General features: G+C 40.5%; 2 protein-coding genes across 8 annotated transcripts in view; one reads left to right on the top strand and one right to left on the bottom strand.

Moving 5' to 3' along the window:
- dglucy (D-glutamate cyclase) overlaps positions 1-2,477 on the bottom strand; it is a 106,995-nt gene extending 104,518 nt beyond the window's left edge. For all 6 annotated transcript variants that reach the window (XM_048537775.2, XM_048537770.2, XM_048537772.2 and 3 more), the window contains exon 1: positions 2,364-2,477. The gene's annotated coding sequence lies outside the window, so the exon portion shown is untranslated. The remainder of the gene's footprint in view (positions 1-2,363) is intronic.
- A 198-nt stretch (positions 2,478-2,675) lies between these two features.
- The window catches only part of rps6ka5 (ribosomal protein S6 kinase, polypeptide 5), a 226,013-nt gene continuing 206,381 nt past the window's right edge, over positions 2,676-22,307 (top strand). The window contains exon 1 of one of the 2 annotated variants that reach the window (XM_048537950.2): positions 2,676-2,938. In XM_048537950.2, the coding sequence (XP_048393907.1) occupies positions 2,881-2,938 (58 nt within the window). In that variant the 5' untranslated portion in view covers positions 2,676-2,880. Of the gene's footprint in view, positions 2,939-3,489; positions 3,542-22,307 lie in introns of those variants that run through there. The other variant, XM_048537951.2, reaches the window with a different exon arrangement.

Consider the following 22,307-nt stretch of genomic DNA (forward strand, 5'->3'; position numbering starts at 1 on the left):
TCAGTTCCTTTTCTTTGGTGAATACAAATGCAAAGTATTTGTTTAGGATTTCTCTGGTCCTCTTCTGGCTCCACACACAGATTGCCTCCTTTGTCCTTGAGTGGGCCAACCCTTTCCCTAGCTACTGTCATGCTTTTTATATGTGTTTAAAAAGCCTTGGGGTTGTCCTTAAGCCTGTTTAGTAATGGCTTTTCATGATTCCTTTCAGACCTTCTAATTTCTTAAGTTCTTTCCTACTTCCTTTATCTACTTCAAGAGCTTCATCAGTTCCCATCCTTCTAGATCTTATATATGCTTCCTTTTCTTTTTTAACCAAGGTCATAACATCCCTGATCATCCATGATTCATGTAGCTTGGGCTTAGCATTGGGAATGCAACAAGGATTGGCAGTCTCCATAACAATTTCTTAATGATAAAGATAAAGATAATGTACGTACGAGTTCTTTTGCTGACACAGAACAGGATCCTACTTGAGTCTTTGTAGCTTCTAACATGCAAATAAAATGCATAAGTCTGACTGACAATCTTAAATTGGTTTCTGATATAAGTCTATTATTAGCACAGTCTATTATTTAGTAAATGGTGTCCAAAATGAGAATTGCATCTAGTGCTCAACATTATATGTGTTTTTCAACAAAGACTTCTGCACTTACACTCCTGTCCAGCACGACACGTAGGCAAAAGGGAAGTTGTGCATAAATCATACCTAAAGGGCACAGAGACTGACCACCTCAACAGCAATCCTTATAGCAACATTGTGACCAATCAGGGTCCACCTGTCTTGTCTGAGGTTAATCACCTAAAATTGACAGTTAACAGACCCATCTTTCTCCTCAGCCAAAGATTCCCATCATCAGCCATATCTGATCCTTTTCCACAGTTCTACCCCCAACGTTTCTCTTCCAGCCCACAATTATGATAGGGTCCTCCTAGTCTTCACTTTCCACCACATCAGCATCTGGATCTGGATCTAAAGGATCATAAGGTCACCATTTCTGCCACCTTCAGTGGGGTGCCACCACCAGACATATATTCCCCTTCTCTCCCTTGTCAGCATTCCACAGGGACCATTGCACCCTGATCCTTGCTTCCTTGACTCCCAATATCTCCCTAAACCATCTTCCCATGCAACTGTGAAAAGTAAAACACTAGCCCTTTTACTTCCTCACCTTCATTGTTCAGGGTTCCAGACACACATCCCAGATGAAGCAGCAATTTACCTACACATCATTCAATCTAGTCTACTCTATTCATTGCTCACATGTGGTCTCCTCTGCACTGAGAGGACAAACTGCAAATTGGGTGCCCACTTTGTGGAACACCCACATTCTGCCTACAAAAACGACCCCCAGCATCCAGTCACATGGCCACTTCAACACCCTGGCCAACAGTTCTGTCTCAGGCCTGCTGCAGTTTCCCAGCAAAGCTCAGTGAAAGCTGGAAGAACAGCAGATCATTTTCCACTTGGAGACCCTGAAACCTTCAGGACTCAATATCAAGCTCAATTATTATAGGCCCTTAAAATCATCTTCCCTGCCCTTTATCCATCCCCATGCACAATTTCATCACATAGGCTGCTTTCAGCACAACCAACCCAACTCATTGACTTTGTTAGTAGCTTTTCTTTCTGCCTGGCTCACCATTGTCCATCCCTTTATGCACTTAAAACTGTCTTTATCTTGCTCTGCACCTATTGCTTATTCCTTTTTACCTTCATCCCCTCTCTTCAGCATATATATCTCTTCTAAACTAATTCTGAAGGGTTATTGGACCAGAAACGTTAACTGTCTTTCTTCCCCTACAGATGCTGCCCAACCTGCTGATTTTCTTCAGCAGATTCTATCTCTGTTAACAGATGCTGCTCCATTGCCTTACCAACCATAGACCAATCTATCAGCACCCTTGTTTCATACTATATAAATTACACCTTCTTTCTAAACTTGCTGTGCCCCAGTCTTGATGACAGCAAGATTAAAGATTCAACTTAATGTATCTTCCCTCCCCGACCAATGTGTAAATTCTGTTCTCCCAATTTATTTGATCATTGAGTCTCCAGCATCCTGAAAGCCAGTCGTTACTGTCTGCACAGTAGTTTTTAACTCCCCCACCCCGCTTAGGGATCCTCAACAACCTCGCCTGGAAGATAGCAACTCTGACAAGACTGCATTCCAGCTTTCTAACTTGGATTCGACCGCCAATCTTTTGGCATTTATCCCAACACTAGAGGTTCATTTTGCACTCAGTCGTGGCTGTGGAGGCGCTGGGAGGAGTGGGAAAGATTCAGGAATTACTGACGTACCCTTCATTCTTCACCCCCCCCTTTAAAATTGTGCCTTTTTATATAAAAAAAGGGATAGTCGAACCTCCAACTCCTTTCTGTCCCTCCCTCAAGGAGCAACGGACAACACTGAAACAACCTCCACACGACCGTCTAGCGCAAAAGAGAACAGCTCCGTAGTAACCGGCCAACCGAACCTGATGACCGGAACTAACACCACCTTCCCGCCCGCCTCCGTAGTGATTGCTATCGCCTATAACCCAATGGTCGCTCGGGACTGGAATGACACGCCCCCTCAGCTTTTGACAGCCAGCCAATGGAGCGCACGGGTGGGCGGGGTATCTCTCCACCTGTCAAGTTTGGTTGAGGAGTAGTGTTGGGAGTGGGCGGAGTGGGAGAGTAGTAGTAACAGTCAGTGGGAGGGGAGATTGCTGTCTTGTGTGGAGATTATTTAAAAAAAAACAGAAAGATCTCCCTCCGTACGTTAACATTTAAAGAGGATCCCGTGGGGGTAGCTTCGTGTTTAACCACTCGTTTTTTTTATATAAAAGAAATTATTTGTAAAAGGTGCTAGGAGTTTGTGGGAGATTCTTGTTTGAAATATGGAAGAGGGGTCCAGTGAAGGTGACATGTTTACAGTTGAGCACGAGCTGAAGAACGGTAAGAGCGCGAGCCCGAACCCGGGTGCGAGCCGGGGTGAACGGCGGGGGGTGGGGGGGTGCTGTGGGTGGAAGCGCGATCCCGCGGTTGTGAAGAAGGTGGGAGGGGTCGGTTGGTGAGGGGTGGGGGATGGTGGAAGCCCAATCCCGCGGCGGGGGAGGGAATGGAGGGCCAGTTGGGGGAGCGCGATCCAAACCGGGAGCGCCCCCCCTCCCCTTTGATCCCTCGAATCGTCTGTACTACTCTCACACACCAGCCCCCGCCGGCCCCATTCACGTTCGGAGCGATCCCTTCAGCGCCAGCCAGATGTGGATGCGCGTTCCCGGGCCTGCTCCCCCCACCCCCATAACGGGATTGTAACCCAGAGCATCGCACCCCCAAGTTGCATCGTACAGGATTGGTGGTTTAGAAAATAATTTCCATGGTGGCAAATGCAACTGTGGTAACCCAGGGCATTCAAAGCAGTCATGTATCCCACAGATTCCTTCTGCGTTGGACTGAGAAGTTTTTGCAAATGCAAAAATAATGTGCATCGTTTGAAATGAATGCGGGCTGGGACGCTTGCGTGAAAATGAATTGAAAGATTTTTCCTCTTTACAATTGGTGCGTGAATGCTTTAATTTAGGTCGCCGTTTTAAGGCTGAAACTGTGACCTGTATTGAATGCCATTGCTGTACCTTGGACAAATGTACATGTTATTTTTGCCCTTTGAAAATGTTTGCAACTGTGGGCTTGTTCTGAACCTTCAGTTGCAATTTGTGTTCTCGATCTCAGATGCTCAGTTGGCATTCAAAGTCGTGGGAACTGTCCTGCGCAGGAGTATTCTGCTAATGCTTTTCCATTTGGGTAATCTTTCCGGGGGTGGAGAAGGAAAATACGCAGTTGTTCTTACTACTGGGATTAATAATTATGGATCTCGAAGGTATTTGTAAATTTATAAAGCACTCCCTGCCTTCCCCGGTTGGGATTCTTATTGCTGCTGTTGTGTGGAGTTATCAACCGTGCTCGATTTACTGTCTGCTAATGCATGATTTCTGGCAACTAACAAATACGTTTATTTTTAGTGGTAGAATGTGTTCATGGGATGTCTATCTACGTTGCATGTCCAAGAATTATGTTAGATGTCTTTTATTAACTTTATTATGAAACGATATCACCTTTCCTAAAAAAAACTAGATAAGCAGGTATTTTTGAGGAAACGGATGAGCTCAATGTGCAGCTGTCAGACTATTTTTTCAAGAGCCATCAGTAAACCCTTACATTTTTCTCCATTTGTTGCAGTTGAAACAGGTTTTCCCCTCCAAAAACGAAACCAATTCCATTTTTGCAAAGCTGTAAAATAAGTTGGACGATATGAGAGTTAGACTGAACACACGGTGAAGGGAATTAAGAAATAGGAGCAGTTAACAACCTCCCGTGATGCCATGGCATTGAAAAGACCGGGCCCAGTTATCTAACACTTGTGCATTATTGTTATTTTTGTTGGGCAAAAAATATACCTCTGTGTATTTCAGTAGGAAGGAAAAGAATCTTAGAAAATGTGTATGTTGTGAATGAACTACCCTTAAAATTTCTCTTGAGTGTCACACTTCATTATGTTCAACAGAACTTTGTTACAAAAGCTTCCTTTTTATTGTGAACAGTATATATGAAAGAAAACTTGGACTTGCAAGATCTTTGAGACATCCCAAACACCTTAAATCCAATGAAATACTTTGGAAATAGCTTAAGAAACACAACAATCGATGTTGACAACAAGGTCTCTCAGTAACCAAAAATGGCCAACTCTTGTACTTTGGAATATTTGATATATATGCAGGGCACTGTGAGAATCTTCCAGTCAAAATGGAATTGTCAGATTCTTTTTAATATAAGGATAGGTAGGGTCTCACTTTAATGTTTCATCCAAAAGATTGTATGTCTGACAGAATAGAAATGTCATTTTAGATTTTGCATTGATTTTTAGCTTGGATCTATGACCTTTAATTGAAAGTGAATAAACTGCATTGACACTAATCACATTTTGAAACCATGGAATAGCTATTGTGGAAAAAATGTATCACTTGTTTTGGGAATTGTAATGAGTTGAGACTGAGGCATGGTGGCCCATAATTTCATGTAAAAACAGCAAGAACAGAACAAGTGGGGAACAAGAGCTTTCAACTGCAGCTTTACTTCTATCCAGATTAAGCATGAATGATGCTTTACATTAAATTTAAATGATGCTACCTGACACAGGTTGTCAGTATTTTTGCCTCTTTCCATCTTTCTGACAATCTCATAAAACACTAAATAAAAACTGAAAGAACTGTGGATGCTGTAAATCAGGAACAAAGCAGGAGTTGCTGGAAAACCTGAGCAGGTCTGGCAGCATCAGTTCTGAGGAAGGGTCACCAGACCGAAACGTTAACTCTGATTTTTTTTCTCCGCAGATGCTGCCAGACTTGCTGAGCTTTTCCAGCAACTTCTGTTTTTGCTCATAAAACATGAGTGGACTCAATGAGGCGTTTGCCCACTGCTTGCTCAAACCAATATCCATGTTAGTTGTTGAGCAACTGTATACACTTTATCAAATATTTAAGAATAATCATAGTTATTGAACAAGTGTTGCACTAACCTTTTATGATGCTAAAATGTTGCCCTTCAGTATTATGTAATATTGCGAGATTTTGTGGTGCAGTGGGTAGTATTTTGATTTGATTTGTACTGTGAAAAGTGTTTTTTGCACACACTCCAGCCAGATCATATCTTACCCAAGTACATAAAGCAACATAATGTAGGACATAGTGACAGAGAACGTGCAGAAAAAGATCATTCTAATGTGAGAGGCCCATTCATGAGTCTGATATCACAGTGGGGAAGAAGCTGTTCTTAAATCTGTCAGTATGTATTTTCAAACTTTTGTATCCTCTGCCTGATGGAAGAGGGTGGACGATAGTATAACCGGGGTGGGAAGGGTCTTTGATTATGTTGGCTACTTTCCTGTGGCAGCCTGAAGTGTAGCCAGAGTCAATGGAAGAAAGGCTGGTTTTTGTGATGGACTGGGCTGTGTGCACAGTTCTGTAATTTCTAGCTGTTTTGGGCAGAGCAGTTGCCAAACCAAGCTGTGATACATCCGGGTAGGATGCTTTCGATGGTATGTCAATAAAAATAGGTAAGAGTCATTGTGGACAAGTCAAATTTCCTTAGCCCTCTGCGGAAGTAGAGGTGTTAGAATGCTCTCTTGGCTGCAGCATGGACGTGAATGGTCCAGGACAGATTGTTGGTAATATTTACTGCTAAGAAGCTGAAGCTGTAATCCATCTCTACCTCAGTACCAATGATACAGACAGGCATGTGTACTGAAGTCAGTGACTAGCTCCTTTGTTTTGCTGATATTGAGGAAGAAATTGTTTCCTTTACAAAATGCCACTAAACTGTGTGTCCATCTCTTTCCTGTGTTCTGTCTTGTTGTTTGAATCTGACCTACTACAACTGTGTCATCAGTAAACTTGTAAATGGAGTTACAGCTGAATTTGACCACACAACCTGAATGTATAAGAGGTACAGTAAAGGGCTGAGTATGTGGGGCCCTGGTGTTGAGGATTATTGTGGAGGAGGTGTTAATGCCTATCCTTACATATTGTGGCCTGTGGGCCAGGAATCCGTGTCTCTGAGTGAAAATCTCTGGTTTCAAGTTCTACTACAGGAGTTGATGGCCAAAAAAGTCGCCTATAGGGTGATTATCAACCTGAAAATTCTTACTACACAATGGCAACCAAAAGAGATTCCTTATTAACTATATGATGAAAAGAAGGTTGTAATTTCTACCCCCACTGTCCACAGACTACAACATGCGTGTAAAAGCGTTTGTTGCCACAGCAGCTGGGATTCCTGGACTAAACCATTAAGATATCACTTGCTTGAAGTAATAAGATGTAAGAAAAAGGAGAAGTAGGCTATTCACCCCACTGAGTTGACTTCATCGTTCAGGGAGATAATGGCTGATGCATAATCCTCAGATCCACTTTCCTGCCTTTCTCTTACTTCCTTGCTTCCCTTACTGAGTTACAGTCTATCTTGACATTGAATATTAGAACATAGAACGTAAAACAGTACAGCACACTTGTCTGCATTAAACTCCATTTGCCACCTCTCAGCCCAGCTCTGCAGCTTATCTATGTCTCTCTGCAACCTAAAGCATCCTTCGTCACTATCCACAACTCCACCGACCTTAGTGTCGTCTGCATATTTACTAACCCATCCTTCTACGTCCTCATCTAGGTCATTTATAAAAATGACAAACGGCAGTGGACCCAACACCAACCCTTGCGGTACACCACTGGTAACTGGTCTCCAGGATGAACATTTCCCATCAACTACCACCCTCTGTCTTCTTTCAGCAAGCCAATTTCCGATCCAAACTGCTATATCTCCCACAATTCCATTCCTCCGCATTTTGTACAATAGCCTATTGTGGGGAACCTTATCGAACGCCTTGCTGAAATCCATATACACCACATCAACCGGTTTACTCTCATCTACCTGTTTGGCCACCTACTTAAAGAACTCAATAAGGTTCCCAGAGGATCCTAGCATAAATCCCATCCAGCCCAGTGTATTTATCTATCTTCACGCTCTGTAGGATTTCTAATACCTCTTCCTTCTGAACCTCAATCCCACCTAGTCTAGTAGCCTGTATCTCAATATTCTCCTCGACAACATTGTCGTTTTCTAGAGCGAATACTGTTGAAAAATATTCATTTAGTGCTTCCTCTATCTCCTCTAACTCCACACACAACTTACCACTCCTATCCTTGATTGGCCCTAATCTTACTTTCATCATTCTTTTATTCCTTAAATACCTATAGAAAGCCTTAGGGTTTACCCTGATCCTATCCACCAACAACTTCTCATGTCTCCTCCTGGCTCTTCTGAGCTCTCTCTTTAGGTGTTCTTGTGTGACCTCAAGCTATAGAAAATCGTGCAATGGAAAACTGTCATAGAAAATTGCATTATAGGGAAATCACTATACCTGTTCAGCAGGAAGTTTGCATTATCCAAACAAAGCACACTATTCATCAATCGCATTATCGCCATTTCATGTTAAAGAAACATGCATTATAGCAGAACTGCCTGTGTGTTACATCCACTGCTTCCTCTTTATCTAACCTTTTTATCTAAGAATTCTAGTTGGTTTGTCTGGCATAATCCGTCTCACAAAACCATGCTGACTCTGTTTAAGCATATTATGTATTTCTAAATAGTGTACTATTACATTCAGTATAATAAATTCAAACATTTTCCCAATCAGCTGTTACACTATCTGGCTTATAGTTATCTGTTTCCATCTCCTTCACTTTTTAAATAAAGCAGTTACATTGGCAGTTTTCCAATCCTCTGGGACTTTTCCAAAATTTAAGAGTTCCGAGAAGATTACACCCGGTATATCCAACATTTCTGTAGCCACTTTCTTTAATATTCTAGGATGCAGTCCATCAATTTTAGGAGGGTTATCAGTCTTTAGCTAGTTTTCTTAACACTTTTTCAGTATAGTCATTCTGTATAGTCGTAGTTATTTTTACTTCCTATCCTCCTTTCCTATCCCTTGACTATTTAGTAATTTTGGAATGCTATTTATGTCTTGTATTGTCAAGATTGGTGCAAAGTATTTGTTTAATTCCTGGGTCTTCACGATTTCTTATCCAGCTTAATTTTCAAAGGACCTGTTTTTGCTTTGGCTTCTCTATCCATTTTTTATTTAAAGAAGCTCTTGCTGTCCAGCTTGATCTATTTTCTCCTTCTTTATTGTTTTATTGGTTATCTTCTTTGGTTTTAAGATGTGTCTAATCCTCTAGCTTACCATTAATCTTGGCAACATTGCATATTTTTGATTCAATTTGATGCTATCCTTAACTTCGCTAGATAACTATGGTTGGCTTATCCCCTTCTCAAGGACTATTCCTCATTCTCACTGGAATTCGTCTTTGCCGTGAGGTGTGAACTATTTTTTTAAATGTCCCCATTGTTCCTTAACTGTTTTGCTGATAAAGTCCATTTCCAGCCAGCTCTGCCCTCATTCCTTTGTAATTACCTGTATTTAAAATTAGTTCAGGTGTTTCTGACCCAAGATATAATTCTCAAACTGATGCTAAATTCTACCATGTTATGGTGACATTCTTGGGGGATCTTGTGCTTTGCAATCATTTATTAAACATGCCTCATTACATGTGTCTAGATTTAAAATAGTCTGATCCCTTGTTGTATCCACAGCATGTCCTGGGAAACATATAATATGTCCATATGATATATGAAGGACCATTAAGTAATTTATGGAACTAGACACCACAACAGCCTTTTTTTAAAGAAAAGACAATAGAATGCTTATGTTGTTGAAGACCAAAATGCAAAAGCCGTCAAGGTTTCTACATTAACAAAGTGTGGAGCTGGATGAGCACAGCAGGCCAAGCAGCATCTCAGGAGCACAAAAGCTGACGTTTCGGGTCTAGACCCTTCATCAGAGATTTCTACGTATTGGCCAAGTAGTAGAACTGTCTTAACTTGGTTCCCTGCTTATGTGCCTAATCATAGCCAGAGAATTACTTGTAATGGCATCCCTTTCCACCTATTTCAGTCACCTATAAATTTACACAAGATTCCAGTCTTTACCCTGTTTTTTGCCACTACGTTCTTCCTTTGACAATATTATGTAAAAACATTTCATGTTTCACCTGTATGGTTGTGTATTATTTCTAGCTGATATCACTTCCTTGGCTCTACGGTCAACTTCGATTTGTCTCACTGTTTATCCAATGTACACTATTGGATGAGCAAAAAAAACCTTCAGCTAAATATTGGGAAGGCCGAATCCGTTGTCTTTGATTCGTATCATAAATACCACCCCCAGTTTACCATTTCTAAATTTAGTTTCTGTCTTAGTTGAGCAAAGCTGTTCACAAACTTGGGATTTTCTTTGAAGTTCAGTGGATTTCTGATCATCTATTTACACCGTCAGTAGCATTGCTGAACATAAGGTGATCTTCCCTCACCTTATGAGATACTGAATTCCTCATTATATGTCTTTGTTCCCATTAGACTTGAGGCTTCTAATGCTCTCCTAGTTGGTCTTTTATTTTCCACTCAACCTAAGTGCCTGCTCATTCACAACCCAGCTAAGAGTATCTTAACTTGCTTCAAATCTCATTCACTCACCACCTGAATGCTTTATGTCTGCTATTGCCAAGATTGGTGCAAAGTATTTGTTCAACTCCTGTGCCATTTCTTGGTTCCTCACTATTTCTTGCCCAGTCTAATTTTCCACCATCATCATTCACTGGCTCTTCATGTGACAAAATCTTAATTTAAAGTCCTCATCCTTGTCTTCCGATCTCGCCATAGCCTTGAAATAAAACAAATAACTGTGGATACTGAAGATCTGAACCAAAAACAAAAATTGCTGGAGAAACTCAGCAGATCTAACAACATCTGTGAAGAGAAAGCAGAGTTAATGTTTTGAGTCCAGTGACCAATCTTTGGAACTGAGATACTCTCCATAGCCTTAGAACATTACAGCGCAGTACAGGCCCTTTGACCCTCAATGTTGCACTGACCTGTGAAACCAATCTGAAGCCCATCTAACCTACACTATTCCATTATCATCCATATGTTTGTCCAATGACCATTTAAATGCCCTTAAAGTTGGCGAGTCTACTACTGTTGCAGGCAGGGCATTCCTTGTCTCCTATCTATGTAACCCCCACCAGTCACACGAGCCTTCACAATTACGGCACTCGAATTCTGACTTGCTAAATATCCCTGATTTTAATCACACCACCTAGATTGGGTTGTGCCTTCAGTTGCTTCAGCTCTAAATACAGGAAAAACTTCACTGAACCATACTGCCTCTCCATCTCCTCCTCTTTTTAAGATGCTCCCTAAAAACTTACCTCTGAACAAGCTTTTTGACATTTTTCCTGATTTTTCCATCGATGGTTTATTAAGCATGTTACATGCATTGTGTAAATTTAAATTGTTACGATACACCCTGAAGGTATCTGCAAGGTAAATCAGGAAGTTATGTTTGAATGGTTCTAATGCTTTGTTTTAAATGCGTTTACATTTCAGGATGAAGAAAGGCTTAATGTAGTTGAGACCCATGTGTCCTAATCACATTTTCTCTCACTAATGTGATTTTTTGATCTTAATGCAAATATGTTGTATGGGGAGAAAGCGGGAACTGAGTTTTGAGTTGGATGCTGAGCCATGATCATATCGTATGTCAGAGCACACTTGAAGGGCCAAATGGTTTACTCCTCTTACCTTTTGTTTCAGTGTATGCACCGTGAATAAAATACTGAATGGGGCGTTTACAGCTTTGAAGTAAAAGAAGATAGTTCTGGCGGCCACTGCTTGTAAAAATATGACTTCAATACTACGAAGGATAATGAAAAAATTAGGATGGGAGAGAGATTAAGGGATTTAGAAGTAAAAAGAAATGTATTGGTGGATAGATGAATCTGATGAAGGGTCTAGGCCCGAAACGTCAGCTTTTGTGCTCCTGAGATGCTGTTTGGCCTGCTGTGTTCATCCAGCCTCACATTTTATTATCTTGGAACTCTCCAGCATCTGCAGTTCCCATTATCTCTGATACTATTTTAACCTCACTGCGAAGCCTCTTCCAGGGATGCCTAACCTGAAGAAGTTACCCTCCTCCCTCCAGACCAACCTCAGGGAATCTCTCTCCCATTGCAAGCCTCTCTGATGAAGGGTCTAGGCCCGAAACGTCAGCTTTTGTGCTCCTGAGATGCTGCTTGGCCTGCTGTGTTCATCCAGCCTCACATTTTATTATCTTGGAATTCTCCAGCATCTGCAGTTCCCATTATCTCTGTATTGGTGGATAGTCTGTTTTTATGTATCTTGTCCACCGGTGCAATTTACTCCTCAGAAATGGGAGTCACTGTGCACCTGGATTCTATGGTATTAAATTTAGTGAGATGGCTCGTTAAATGTGTTTTGCACAGAAAGTGAAGCTAAAGCATTTTGGAATGAGCAGTGAAGGAGATTTGGCAGTGCCATTTAAGGTTAGAGGGATTGCCTTGTTTATGAATGTTAATGGATAAATAAGCATTTGGCTTGAACTGTTAGTGATAAGAGATGGTCGGTGTTGGTAGAACCTGTTAGAGATCTGAAAAGAAGACTGGAGCTAGGAGTAGCTGAACACATTTCATTGCACTTTATTAAATGTAGGTTTGTCCTTGAAGAATTGAATCGAATAACAGTGCTCTCTCATTGACTGCATTTGGTAGTGTTATCTTCTGAATTCTTGTGCTGACTGAAGAGTAAGCAATTAATTACTTGTTACATCAGTTTTCAAATTGGGGTGATGTTAAACATTTACTCAATTATTAAATAACAGACCCTATTGGCTCATATTTTAAATTGTATGGAGGTGAGACTGCAATGGGTAGCATATGTTGTATTATTCCTTAATAGGAGTTGCTATTTTATGAAATAATTACTATGCACTGATACTTATTTCAAAGCAGAGATTGTGACTTTTGTTGGTGAGTAAGTGCTATCCGAATATATCTCATTTCTGCTCAGCTGAAATCACTGATAAGTAAATTCTAGTGGCCATTGAGGAGGATGGCTGAAAGCAAGTATAAGTTACTGTGGTATGATTACCTTGGGTGTTAGAGCTTGGGGATTTGGAGGGTGCTTATTTATGAAATTGTGAGGATTGATGAGGGTAAGGAGTATAAAAATTGTTTCAGGACCAATGCAGGTGATCAATAGGCAGTCACGTTAGTCTAATGGAACAAAGATGAATTGAGAACCTCTTGATGAATTTACTGCGATTCATTAACAGGATGTGGTGTCTGTACCAACATTCATCCCTAATTGCCCTCTGAAGTGTGTGCTGGTGAACTACTTTCTTAAATAATACATGTGATTCACTAGGCCATTTTGGAGCTCAGTTAAGAACCTGAAGTAACTTAAAAGCTCAACCAGCATTGGATGGCAGTTTTGTTTCCTAAAATGTCAATTAGTTATCCAGCAGACTTGTTTCAGAGATTTCAGGGGCAACATAAACAATATTCGCTTTTATACTCTGAAATTTTTTCATAGTCACATTTGGATTGAGATTTGAACTTGAGTCTGCCATACATTAGTCCAGGCTTTAGGCTTATCGGTCCAGTAACATAACCACTACAATTTATACCCTTCACCCCTGCAGAGTGCTTTTAAAACCTCATAAAAGTGTACGCTTTGGCTTTTTTACGTGGCTGTTTTCAAAAAAACAATTTGTCATATTTACCATGGTGATGACACATGATAGATACATTTGTTATTGGTGACTATTATATCAATTTGAACATTTATTGTACAACAAAGGACCTGTTGACTGCATAATATTAAGTTGTAGGACAATAAATAAGTTTTGAGGCTTGTGGTGCACTGTTAAATTCCTACCTGTGGCACAGAAAGCCTGGGCTCAAGTTCTACTTGCCCCAGTAGCTGTGTCTTAACTTGTTCAAATAGGTTGATTAAAAATATTTTTTTAAAAAGACAGGTAATCATGGGTAAACCATGTAGTACTGTAGTTTTGCTCTTTATGGCTTCAGCTGTGTATATAACATATGTTTCCCTCAATTGCATTTAATTATATGCAGCTGGGGACCGCCAGCTGTGTGTTTACTTATGCTGCTATAAATAAGAATAGACAGAATCTGTAGTAGTTGGATTTCAGAGATGTATGTTTCAATGTGGTTTGTTGTCACCTGACTTTGCTGAATTTAACCTGATAGCAGAGGACGATTGTCTAAATGCGAATGTTAAAAGCTAACCATTTCTTTTAAACCGAAAAACCAAATTCCTGTAGTTATTGTGAAAGATCACTGAAAGCATGTGTAAGTTACTATCAGAGATAATGGGAACTGCAGATGCTGGAGATTCCAAGATAATAAAATGTGAGGCTGGATGAACACAGCAGGCCAAGCAGCATCTCAGGAGCACTGTGCTCCTGAGATGCTGCTTGGCCTGTAAGTTACTATGGTATGATTGTCCTGGGCAATAAAGGTTAGGAATTTGACTGGTGTTGATTTATGGATTCTCAAGGATTGGTGAAGTTGAAGAAAATAAAAGAAATGGTTTAGGTTTAGTAATGACAACATATCTGGTATGAGTAAAGAGTTGGTGAGGTTGTCAGTGAAGGCAAGCTGGCGCTGAAGAGTGGTAACTATTGTACCAGCAGCAGTCACGTGGTGAAGGGGACTCATGCGTAGTCAGCAAGTCTGTGGCTCATGACAGAGCCCTTAACAAGGACTGTAAAGTTGACCACTTTTTCTTTATTTCTTTATGCCTTTGTATTCTATATTTTGGTTTACTTCTCTGTGTTTTAAGACAACGCCCAAGTGCCGCAACACTCTCCAACATTTTTCACTGCATTTTTGTAACAAGATAGACGTGAAAAAAATAGCTGGAGAAATTGATTTTGTAAGTGATGATATAGTGTCTAGTGAGATACTTGTGCCGTTGAGAACGCCTTCTGTGAAAAATATGCAAACAAAACTTGAATAAAAGCAAAGTACTGCAGATATAGTTCAGGTTGAAACGTGACTTGAAAGATGAGGTAAATATTTTTGGGAAGTCAGTTTTTTTGCCATTCCCCAATCAAACTAATATAATATAGAATAATAAAATCATCTGACATTAAAAGCACTAGGTGATAAATATAAGGAAAAAGGCAAATTGTCTTGAAGTTATAAAGAAGTTTGCTGACCTGAATTCTGAAAGATGAAAAGTCCAGCTACAAGAAGCAGAAGTAATTTTGGTACACTATATGAGATTTAATCGAAGATAGTTGTGAGAATTGTGAAATGTGTAAAAATTATCAAAGGACACCATCTAATTTGATTATAAATGTTCCATTGGCTTATCACTGTACCAAAGTCTTTACCATGTTTTGATTATTCATTTCATGGACCTGGTGACTAGATTAACACTTGATGTTAATATGTATTAAAGACAAAAGAGTTATGGTTGACAACATCATGTATTGGTGGATATGGATCAAACTGTCTGCAGCAAAGTTTTTGAGTGACAACGGAAGGGAATGTAAAAATGAGTATCAAAGCTGAAAATCTTCTCAGCCATGGACTTTGAGACAGGAATTAATGCAGTAGTCAATTAAATACTGCGTAAAACTTAAGTTGATCAAATTTCAAGTTGGCATAGGTGGTTCATGCAAGGAATCACTTCTGATGCTGGAGGATATAGTGCCTGTTAATTAGTTTGTGGATGAAATCCCAAATTAACTTCTGTACAGTAGTCCTTCTGCTGTAGAAGGTACTGCAAATTACAAACTACAGATTCCTTGTACATTTGAATACTTCACATGCAGGGAGACAGGTTTCATTATTAAACACATTTATTCAGGAGATTTAGTCTATTGCAAAAGGGGGCAGAAGAAATGCAAAGGTGTTGATAAGGTTATAACTCAATAGTAAGACGTTAAATGGCATTCAAATTATTAAGATTTGTTCTTCATGATTAATAGAATGAATTGCAGAACCTTGCACTCTGAGCAGCTGATAAGAGTAATTTCCTAAGTGTTCATATGTATTGTGATGAAGATCCTGAGGAATATTGAGTCAGTCGAAGGCAGGAACATTGTAATGCTGAATGGGAATTATGACACACGTGACAGAACAATCACATCTACAGACTCATTACCCAGAGTGACTACAAATATGCAAAGAAAAACATTGTTGAAATGTTAATTAGATGTTCAGGACGGTGCCTAAGATGTGAGGTCCATGAACTGGCAGAATTGGGGTGAAATAATGTAAAGTAATAAAATAGTGAAAATGCTGATACTGAGTTTGAAAATGACTTGTGTCAGAAATAATTACATCGTAAAGAAAAAATTTCCGATAGTTCAAGAAGGGGATCTTGCAGTGGCGGTCTTGGGAAGTATTAAAAATGGAAGTTTTGTCTGTAGTTTGAATATATTACACAAATAAAGATTGCAGAACAGTCTCATAACAAAACTAGAAGCAGAAGTCCTCATGATTGTGCACTTTTGCTGGCTGCCAATAAAGTAGAGGATATACTAATGAGACACAGAAGTTTTAAAATCGGGAGATAGTTTGGACTTTATTTGGAAGTGCCATCTAAGGGTCACCCAGCTTTGTCTCACAGGCGGATTTGTGCTGATGAGATTTATAACGATAAATCAAGGCTGGTTGCTATTGGTTTTAAAGAGCTGAGTGGGTGAGACAGGTGTTAGGGTGGATTCTACTACAGCTGGAGAAAAATAATCTTGAAATTGTTGTTAGTTAGTTTGAATACAATTTCAGGATTGTAGGTCATTTGATGTAAAACCACATTTCTGCAGGTTAATTTTCAGGGGAAGGTGTTTCTGAAACCAAAGACAGCAGGTGCTGGAGAAAAATGGTGGAAACCGACCACATGTATTTTATAGCTTGAATGATGCTTCCAGATTGTGGTATTCTCCAGGAAGATTCATTTTGCTGAAAGTACATTGTCAAGTAAAAGTAGATCTGGCAAGGTTTTATTGATATTATAAGCTACTTTTGGGTCTTATAATGCATATTGTCGATTCCTTATTGGGTGACACTAAGGATTTTGACAAACGTCATTTATTAAACTAAAATTTAAAATTAAGACTCAGGCTGATGGGTTGTTAAATATATTGGTTTATCGATTAAGCAAATTAGATCTTAAGTAACTTTAACGAACAATTGTTGAAAATGTTACTTCTATTCTCATTAATCGTACTAGGCTATCATGGAATGATATCTCAACAAGGGAGGGAATAATTATGAAGCTTGGTTGTACAACTGTTCAGTGGCCTGCCAGACTAGATCCAATTGTTAATGTTGATGAGTTGATATTAAGTACTATGAGAAAACATCAAAATACCCTGAAGTCTTTTTAAATTTAATTCTTTTTACGTTTAATAAAATGGACAAATGTTTGCAAGTTTACATCCTTGGGTCAGCCAAAGAACATTAAGTTATTGCAGAAAATAGACACTTTGTCAAAGCTTTTTATCATGCTGTCATCAGGACTACTTGCAAGATTATCAATTCAAGGCAGAACCAACATTATACTGCAAGGGAGGAGAGGGTTGATTGGTCTGATTGTGCAGGGAATGCATGATGTAAAGCTTAAACTAGAGGGATCTCTTTTTTCAGAAATACTCAAGTTCCATACTACTTTCTTTGCACAGTAAGTCACTGACCTACATGAAAAGAGTGCTTAGTATTTACACCATAGAAGCAAGCTTTTTGGTCTAATGAATCCATGTTCGTGTTTCCCACCTCAAACTGATCTGCATTACTTGTCATTTTCTTACATCTATGATTGTTTTATTTAATTTTCCCCCAAGTGCAACTGAGCTAATTGCCTCAGTTACCACTTGTGACTGAGTGCTTCATTTCTTCAGCACTCTTTCCATTTAGAAGTTCTTTCTGGCTTCACTCATCACTCCACTATCTTATGCTTTATGAAACAAAAAAAACACAAAGAAATGTGGATGCTAGAAATCAGAAGCAAACTTGGAAACTGCTGGAAAATCTCAGCAGGTCTGGCAGCATCTCTGCTGAGAAAGCAAAGTTAACGTTTCAGGCCCAGTGATACTTCTTCATTTCTGAAGAACTGACAGTTGCTGCCAGCACATGCTGAGTGTATATTTTATAGCCTGCTTTGCAAGTGGAATGATCTTCCCTATGTCTATTGTATCAAACTGTTATATTTTAAAGAACTGTACCTGGCCATCACTTAAAGGAAAGAGCAACTGGATGGTTGTCATTCATGAAAGGTTACACCTCAGTTCTAACATTCTAGTGAATAATTTTTGCTCCTTTTCCCCTTACAATATGAGAATCAAAACTGATAATGTTCTCAGATGTGAGTCATCTAAAACTCATGGCTTGTGTTCACAACTTGGACCATGTCTTCTTCATCTATTGCAAATATGTTATCTGATCTGCATTCTGTCAGTCAAGCAATGCCTCAGTTTTTGAAATTTGCAAACCTGCTTTCAAATCTCTCCATGTCTTCGCCCTTTATTAATCTCTCCCAGCTCTGTAATAATCTGTGATATGTGTGAAGATCTACTACTGGCTGCTTGAGAACCTGAATTTTAATTGCTTAGCCATGAATGACTGTTCCTTGGGCTGCCTAATACTTGAGGTCTTGGATTCTATACGGCTTCTTTTTACCTCTTCTTTTAAGATGTTCTATTAAACAGTTAACTTTGACCAAACGTTTGACAATCTGCTGTAATATTATGTGCTATGAGATGAATAGAATCGTAGAATGATTGAATCACAGCCGTGTAGGAAGAGGCCTTGAGCCCATTGAGTCAATACCTACTGTCTGAAGAGCATCTCTATTAAACCACACCCCTGTCGCAACCCTGTAAGCCTGCATGTGTGTTTACTATGGCTAACCCATCAAACCTACACATCCCTGGATACCACAAGGCAATATTTTTATCACTTGGCCAATCCATCTAGCCTGCATATCTTTGCACTAGCAGTTATTGTCTAACCAAGTTTAACATACTGTTTCTATTTTTTCAGTACTATCCTTTCAGAATTTGTATTTTTTGTTGTGGCCTTTTGTTAATTCCCTACACTTCGACGTGACTTAGCCCCATTTTCAAGAAGCATTGCCTCATACAGAAAACATCAAGGAACTTAGAGTTCATTTGCTGAATTTGTGCCCATTCTGCAAGTTCATTGCTGTTTTCTGTATTATACTATTATTCTGTATAGACCTGCATTAGGTACATTTTCCAATTTGCTTTCACCTGGAAATTTTGAAATTGTACCACAATTACAGTCATAGAGTCATAGAGATATACAGCACAGAAACAGACTCTTCAGTCCAACTTGTCCATGCCAACCAGATTTCCTTAATAAATCTAGTCCCATTTGCCAGCATTTGGCCCTTATCCCTCAAAGCTCTTCCTGTTCAGAAACCCATCCAGATGCCTTTTAAATGTTGTAATTGTACCAAACTCCACCACTTCTTCTGGCAGCCCATTCCATACCATAACTGGGGAGGTGATGGCGTAGTGGTAGTATCACTGGACTGTTAATCTAGAAACGCAGATAACATTCTGGGGACAAAGGTTCAAATCCTGCAATGGCACGCACTGGAATTTGAATTTTAAAAAATCTGGAGTTAAGAATTTAATGACGACTGTGAACCCATTGTCAATTATGGGGAAAGCCTCATCTGGTTCAGTAATGTCCTTCAGGGAAAGAAACTGCCATCCTTACCTGGTCTGACCTACATGTAACTCCAGACCCACAGCCATGTGGTTGACTCTAAACAGTCCTCTGGGCAATGAATGCTGCCTAGCCAGTGATACCCTCATCTCGTTAATGAATAAAGGATGACTCTCTGTGTGAAAAATTTGTCCCTTAGGTCCCTTTTTTAAATCTTTCCCCTTTCACCTTAAACCTGCGCCACCTAGTTTCCCACCCCAGGGAAAAGACCTTGTCTATTTACCATATCTGTGCAGCTCATGATTTTATAAACCTCTATAAGGTCACCCATCAGTCTTGGAAGCTCCAGGGAAAATAGCCCCATTCTCTTCAGCCTCTCCAGCTTCGCCCTGTCGCTCAAACTCTCTAATCCTGGTGACATCCTTGTAAGTCTTTTCTGGATCCTTTCAGGTTTCACAACAACCTTCCTATAGCAAAGAGACCACACTTGGATGCAGTATTCCAATAGTGGCCTCACCAACCTCCTGTACAGCTGTAACATGACCTCTCAACTCCTCAATGCACTGACCAATAAAGTCAAGCATACCAAACACCTCCTTCACTACCCTGCCTACCTGAGACTCTGCTTTCAAGGAACCGTGAAACTGCACTCCAACGTCTCTTTGTTCAGCAACACTCCCCAGTACCTTACCATTAAGTGTATCAGTCCTGCTCTGATTTTCCTTTCCAAGTGCAGCGCCTCACATTTGTCTAAATTAAACTCCACCTGCCACTCCTTCGCCCATTGGCTTACCTGAACAAGACCCCATTGTACTCTGAGGTAACCTTCTTTGCTATCCACTACACCTCTACTTTTGGTGTCATCTGCAAACTTACTAACCAAATTTCCTATGTTCACATCCAAATAATTTATATAAATGACAAAAAGCAGTGGACTCAGCTCCAGTCCTTGTGGCACACCACTGTTCACAGGCCCCCTGTCTGAAAAGCAACCTTCACCACCATCCTCTGTCTTCTACCTTCAAGCTAGTTCTGTATCCAAATAGCTAGTTCTCCCTCTATTGCATGTGATATAAACTTGCTAACCGGTCTTCCATGAGGAACCTTGTTGAACGTCTTACTGATGCCTATATAGGTCATGCCCACTGCTCTGCCTCCATCAAACCTCTTTGTTACTTCTTCAAAAAACGCAATCAAGTTAGTGAGACAGCATACCCCATGCACAAAGCCATGTTGATTATCCCCAGTCAGTACTTGTCTTTCCAAATACGTGTAAATCCTGTCCCTGGGGATCCCCTGCAATAACTTGCCCACCATCGATGTCAGGCTCCCTGGTGTATAGTTCCCTGGCTTCTCCTTACCACCTTTCTTAGTGCACCGCATAAGCCAACCTTTAGTTTTATGACACCTCACCTCTGGCTATCAATGATATAAATATATCAGTAAGGGGTCGAGCAATCATTTCCCTAGCTTCTTAAAGAGTTCTAGGGTAGACCTTATTAGGTCCAGTGTTTTATCCATGTTTATGCATTTTAAGACATTCAGCACCACCTCCTGTGTAAAATTGCCATTTTTCAAGATGTCGTTATTTATTTCCCTATGTTCTCTATCTTCAATATCCTTCTCCACAGTAAATGGTGATACAAAATACTCATTCGGTATCTTTGCCACCTCCTGCGGATCCACTTGCTGAAATTGAGGGGCCCTATTCTGTCCCTACTTACCCTTTTGTCCTCAATGTATTTATAGAATCCCTTTGGATTCTCCTTAACTCTATTTGTCAAAGCTATCTCAAATCCCCTTTTCTGCCTTCCTGATTTTCCCCCTTAAGTATACTCCTACTGCCTTTATACTTTTCTAGGGATTCAGTCAATCTCTGCTGTCAATACCTGATTTATGTCTTTTTCTTAGTCTCGACCACAGCCTCAATTTCTCTAGTCATCCAGCATTTCCAACACCTACCAGCCTTGCCCTTCACCCTAACAGGAACATACTGCCTCTGAACTCTTGTTATCTCATTTTTGAAGACTTCCCACTTTCCAGCTGTCCCTTTACCTGCGAACATGCACCCCCAATCAACTTTTAGAACATAGAACATAGAAAAGTACAGCACAGTACAGGCCCTTCAGCCCACGATGTTGTGCCGTGGAATAATCCGAATCCAAAACTAAAATAACCTAACCTACATTCCCCTCAATTCACTGCTGTCCATGTGCATGTCCAGCAGTCACTTAAATGTTACTAATGACTCCGCTTCCATGACTACCACTGGCAAACTATTCCATGCGCTCACAACTCTCTGGGTGAAGAACCTACCTCTGATGTCTCCTCTATACCTTCCTCCAAACACCTTAAAACTATGACCCCTCGTGGCAGTCAGTCCTGCCCTGGGGAAAAGTCTCTGGCTATCGACTCTATCCATGCCTCTCATTACCTTGTACACCTCGATCAGGTCACCTCTCTTCCTCCTCTCCAGAGAAAAAATCCGAGCTCAGTCAACCTCTCCTCGTAAGACACGCCCTCCAGTCCAGGCAGCATCCTGGTAAACCTCCTTTGCACCCTCTCCAAAGCCTCCACATCTTTCCTATACTAGGGTGACCAGAACTGGACACCAATATGCCAAGTGTGGTCTCACCAGGGTTTTGTGGAGCTGCAGCATAACCTCGCGGCTCTTAAGCTCGATCCCCCTGTTAATGAAAGCCCAAACACCATATGCTTTCTTAACAACCTTATCCACCTGGGTGGCAACTTTGAGGGAGCTATGCACTTGAACACCAAGATCCTGCTGTTCCTCCACACTGCCGAGAATCCTGCCTTTAATCCGATATTCAGCATTTAAGTTCGACCTTCCAAAATGCATCACTTCGCATTTATCCAGATTGAACTTCATCTGCCATTTCTGCATTCTGTCAATGCCTCACTGAAGCCTGCAATAGCCCTCAATACTATCAACGGCACCTCCAACCTTTGTGTCATCAGCAAACATACTAACCCACCCCTCAACCTCCTCATCCAAGTCATTTATAAAAACTACAAAGAGCAGAAGCCCAAGAACAGAACCCTGCGGGACACCACTCAGCACTGACCTCCAGGCAGAATACTTACCATCTACAACCACTCTC

The sequence above is a fragment of the Stegostoma tigrinum genome, chromosome 10, assembly GCF_030684315.1.
Source record: "Stegostoma tigrinum isolate sSteTig4 chromosome 10, sSteTig4.hap1, whole genome shotgun sequence".
Lineage (NCBI taxonomy): Eukaryota > Metazoa > Chordata > Chondrichthyes > Orectolobiformes > Stegostomatidae > Stegostoma > Stegostoma tigrinum.